The sequence below is a fragment of the Sapajus apella genome, unplaced genomic scaffold (genome assembly GCF_009761245.1).
Source record: "Sapajus apella isolate SASKATOON/1434 unplaced genomic scaffold, GSC_monkey_1.0 scaffold2, whole genome shotgun sequence".
Classification (NCBI taxonomy): Eukaryota; Metazoa; Chordata; class Mammalia; order Primates; family Cebidae; genus Sapajus; species Sapajus apella.
Window position 1 is genome coordinate 68,551,220 of NW_022436942.1, and position 5,291 is coordinate 68,556,510.

Below are 5,291 nucleotides of genomic sequence, written 5' to 3' on the forward strand. Positions count from 1 at the left end.
CTGAGGCAGGCGGATCATGGGGTCAGGAGATCGAGACCATCCTGGCTAACATGGTGAAACCCGTCTCTACTAAAAATACAAAAAATTAGCCGGGCATGGTGGCACACACCTGTAGTACCAGCTGCTAGGGAGGTTAAGGCAGGAGAATCACTTGAACCCAAGAGGCAGAGGTTGCAGTAAGCCTGTCAAAAAAACAAAAAAAGAAAACTGTCTGAAAGGAAAAAAAAATGAAGCTGGACTTGTCCATGTCACTTCCTATACAAAAATTAACTCGAAATGGATCAAAGATCTAAACGTCAAAGCTACAAGTGTAAAATGCTTAGAAAAAACCGTAGGCATCGGGGTGTAGTGGCTCATGCCTATAATCCCAGCACTTTGGGAGGATGAGACAGGTGAATCACCTGAGGTCAGGAGTTCGAGACCAGCCTGGCCAAGATGGTGAAGCCGTTTCTACTAAAAACATAAAAATTAGCTGGGTGTGATGGCATATGCCTATAATCCCAGCTACTTGTGAGGCTGAGGTGGGAGAATCGCTTGAGGAGGAGGAGGTTGCAGTGAACCGAGATTGCACCACTGCATTCCAGCCTGGGCAACAGAGTAAGGCTCTGTCTCAAAAAACAAAACAAAACAAGAAAACAAACAAACAAAAAACCCCATAGGCATAAATTGACACTTCTGGATTATGCAATGGTTTCTTACATATGACACCAAAAGCACAAGCAACCAAAGAAAAAATAGACGAATGTTGCCAAAATTAAAAACCTTGGTGCTTAAAAGAATACCATCAAGAAGGTGAAAAACCACCCACAGGATGGGAGAAAACTTTTCTAAATCATATCTGATAAGGGTCTAAAATTTAGAATGTATAAAGAACAACTGTAATTCAACATAAAGACAAGCCATGTAAAAACTGAGCAAAGGATCTGAATGAACATTTCTCCAAAGACATATACATAGGCAATATCTACATGAAAAGATGCTCAACGTTGGCCAGACGTAGTGGCTCATGCCTGTAATCCCAGCACTTTGGGAGGCTGAGTTGGGAAGATCACTTGAGGTCAGAAGTTCAAGACCAGCCTGACCAACATGGTGAAACCCCATCTCTACTAAAAATACAAAAATTAGCTGGGCGTGGTGGCATGGACAATCTCTTGAACCTGGGAGGTAAAGGTTGCAGTGAGCCGAGATCTAGCCATTGCACTCCAGCCTGGGTGACAGAGCAAGACTCTGAGAAAAAAAAAGACGCTCAACATTATTAGTCATTAAAGAAACAAATCAAAAACACAAAACCCACGATGAGGTTCCATTTCACACCCACAGGTATAGCAAAAAACAAGTGCTGGTGAGGATGTGGGGAAATGAGATCCTAGATTGCTGGTAGGAATGTAAAATAATGCAGCTGCTACAGAAGAATCTGGCAGTTCTTAGGCAAGTTAAACAGAGTTATCCTATGACTCACCAATTCCATTCCTAGGTACATACCAAAAGAAAAATTTAAGTCCACACAAAAATTTGTACATGAATGTTCTTGGCAATACTGTTCTTAAGTCAAATAATGGAAGTAACTTCAATGTCTATCAACTGAAAAATGGATAAACAAATTGTGGTGCATCCACACAATGGAATATTATTTGGCCATAAAAAAGAATGCAGTTCTGATCATTGCTACAATATGGTGAATGTGTTTATGTTTACACTAAGTGAAAGAAGCCAGAAACGGCTGGGCGCGGTGGCTCACGCCTGTAATCCCAGCACTTTGGGAGGCCGAGGCGGGTGGATCACGAGGTCAAGAGATCGAGACCATCCTGGTCAACATAGTGAAACCCCGTCTCTACTAAAAATACAAAAAATCAGCTGGGCATGGTGGCTCATGCCTGTAATCCCAGCTACTCAGGAGGCTGAGGCAGGAGAATTGCCTGAACCCAGGAGGCGGAGGTTGCGGTGAGCCAAGATCGTGCCATTGCACTCCAGCCTGGGCAACAAGAGCGAAACTCCGTCTCAAAAAAAAAAAAAAAAAAGAAGCCAGAAACAATAGGACAAACATTGTCTTTCTTCACTTATATGAGGTATCTAGAATGAACAAATTCAGACAAAAGTAAATCAGAGATTACTAGAGGCTGGAGGTTATAATTACCAGAGACTTAAATGTTATCATTTCCATTTTGTGTAATTAAAAAGCTTTGACCCTTCCCTTCCCTTTTTCAAACAAAACAACAAAAACTTTTGCAAATAGTGGTGATGGTTGTACAATATGGTATATGCAATTAAAGGGCTGAATTGTACAATTTAAAAAATGGGTAATATAGTGGTAAATATTATATATATATTATATATATTATAAATATTATATATATTTTATTGCATACATATACACAACAACAAAAAAAGAAAAAGAGAAAAAAGGCTTTGATGTGCTTTTTATCTTTTTTTGAGATGAAGTCTCACTCTGTCGTGAGGCTGGACGGCAGTGGCATGACCTTGGCTCGCTGCAACCTCGGCCTCCCAGGTTCAAGCAATTCTGCCTCAGCCTCTCAAGTGGCTGGGACTACAGGCACAAGCCACCACACCTGGCTAATTTTTGTATTTTTAGTAGAGATGGGGTTTCATCACGTTGGTCAGGCTGGTCTCGATCTCTTGATCTTCGGCCTCCCAAAGTGCTGGGATTACAGGCGTCAGCTGCCATGCCCGGCCCTGATGTATGCTTTAACATGGATGAATGTTATGTGAAAGTGGACATAAAAGGCCACATGTTGTATAAAAAATTAAATTTACATCAATTATCCAGAATAAGCAAATCCATAGAAACAGACAACAGATTAATACTGGAAAAAGGGGTGGGAGGGACAGGCGCTTAGGGAGGAATGTGGGGTAGGGTGACAAGAGAGCAGGTACAGGAGTGATGAAAATGCTCTGGAATTAGTGGTAATGGTTGTGTAACTTTATATATATACTAAAAAAAAAGGTTAACTGTACACTTTAAAAGGGTATTATGGAATGTGAATTTGATCTCAAAACAAATTGTAAGTGAATGTCAAAGGCAGGCAATAAAGTTTTTCTGACATGGAATGTTAGAAATTTCTTTATTATTACTTATTAAGCGCCAGCTTAATACTGCAGAAAGTTTCAAATCACCCTTGATAACATACTTTCTTTTCTCCTACCCGAATTCTTGATCAAGAGTTTTTCAAGTAAAGACATGCTCTTCTCTCTTCTGTATAAAACTTTATGAAATAAAGGCAAAAGATTGTATATATCTTGCTGGAAAATGCTGCCCAGAGCTCTGGAGATGGTGGCTGCCCGAGCTCCCTTCACTGTCCAGGTCCTGAAAGACTCTTGTTCATGAACTGTCTCTTCACAAAGCAAGTCCACCACTAACAAGAGGAGACAACACAGAATGAATAGTGGGGGTCAAATCACAATAGAGTCCACATTTACTTAGTAATGAAATTTTGTATTAGTCTGGAATCTCTTATAAAAACTCTTTGAAGGCACATGTAAAATTTTCTTTTCTAGGCTCACAGGTCACTCAAAATTATGACAAAGTAATTTAATACATCCAAAATATCTCACACAAAAAAACCTGTTCTATGGATTTACAATGCACAAAGTAAGAACACAACTAAAATGTTATTATAAGCAGTTCTTTTTTTTTTTTTTTTTTTTTTTTACATAAAGTCTCACTCTGTTGCCCAGGCTGGAGTACAATGGCATGATCTTGGTTCACTGCAACCTCCACCTCCTGGTTTCGAGCAATTCTCCTGCCTGAGCCTCCTGAGTAGCTGGGATCACAGGTGAGTGCCACCACACCTTGATAATTTTTGGTATTTTCTGGATGGAGTGCAAGGGCGTGATCTTGGCTCACTGCAACTTCCGCCTCCTGGGTTCAAGTAAGTCTCCTGCCTCAGCCTCCCGAGTAGCTGGGACTATAGGCGCACATCCACCATGCCCAGCTAATTTTTGCATTTTTCAGTAGAGACAGGATTTCACCATGTTGGCCAGGATGGTCTCAATCTCTTGACCTCATAATCCACCCACCTTGGCCTCCCAAAGTGCTGGGATTATAGGCGTGAGCCACTGCGCCTGGCCAATTTTTGGTATTTTCAGTAGAGATGGGGTTTCACTACGTTGGCCAGGCTGGTCTCGAACTCCTGACCTCAAGTGATCCACCTGCTTTGGCCTCCCGAAGTGCTGGGATTACAGGCCTGAGCCACTGCAACTGGCCAGCAATTCATTATTTAGTGTGATTCAGTGAACTTATATTACATACTAGACACATACTCAAAGTTAAGCAACACTGCAATGCAGAAACTAAAAGTATTCTTGCAATGGAAGACCTCAGTGTGTTCAATGGTGGCTACAGTATAAAAGGTAATTTACCGCCGGGCGCGGTGGCTCACGCCTGTAATCCCAGTACTTTGGGAGGCCGAGGCGGGTGGATCACGAGGTCAAGAGATCGAGACCATCCTGGTCAACATGGTGAAACCCCATCTCTACTAAAAATACAAAAAAAAGTCAGCTGGGCATGGTGGCGCGTGCCTGTAATCCCAGCTACTCGGGAGGCTGAGGCAGGAGAATTGCCTGAACCCAGGACGCGGAGGTTGCGGTGAGCCGAGATCGCACCATTGCCCCCCCACCTGGGTAAAAAAGGGAAAACCCCTCCACAAAAAAAAAAAAAAAAAAAGGTAATTTACCAATTAAGCAGGCAAAGACGGTCTTACCTTGCTGGGTTTATCATTCTGAGGGTCGAAAACTTTCTCACAAAGTCTCAGTCCAGTCTCTTGCCTTAGCTGTTGTAAATAGGCTCTCATCACTTCTAAAACAGAACAATTTAAAAAAACTGTATTTACGAACACATCCCAAATGTACTGGTTGCAGGTCTGCATTCTTGCTGTGGCAATACATTTTTATACATTTGAACAGGATACAAAATAGAAATGACATTCCAAATGGTTTTATAACATTTGTTTTGGTTCAAAAGATTTTTCTGCATGTCATCCTTGTTGCTGAGAATCACTTGTGAAAGTGACTAATAAGATAATGTACTTCCTATGATTTCACTCTCCATCTGTACATGAATCAAGGCAAGAAAAGGCGGGGTGGTAGGAAGTCAAATAGAGAAAATGTTCTTGCGCCAGAGAGAGAGGATGGAGACCTGTTCTTACCATCTTCCTGTTTGTTTGCAGGTTTGGCATAAATCGCATTAAGTGGAAAACCAGGCTCTCCAGGAATGGGAAAATTAGTGATTCCCAGTGTATACATTTCTTTCTCACCTTGGCTTTTGGAATTGCACT

At 41.6% G+C, this 5,291-nt stretch overlaps 1 protein-coding gene across 1 annotated transcript in view; it reads right to left on the reverse strand.

Annotated features, from left to right (window-relative positions):
- Window positions 1–3,050: 3,050 nt before the first annotated feature.
- Window positions 3,051–5,291, reverse strand: part of ARPC3 (actin related protein 2/3 complex subunit 3) — a 17,765-nt gene continuing 15,524 nt past the window's right edge. Inside the window, exons 5-7 of the mRNA XM_032239228.1 lie at window positions 5,163–5,289; window positions 4,719–4,813; window positions 3,051–3,371 (exon numbers count right to left, since the gene is read on the reverse strand). Of these exons, the coding sequence (XP_032095119.1) occupies window positions 3,309–3,371; window positions 4,719–4,813; window positions 5,163–5,289 (285 nt within the window). The 3' untranslated portion in view covers window positions 3,051–3,308. The remainder of the gene's footprint in view (window positions 3,372–4,718; window positions 4,814–5,162; window positions 5,290–5,291) is intronic.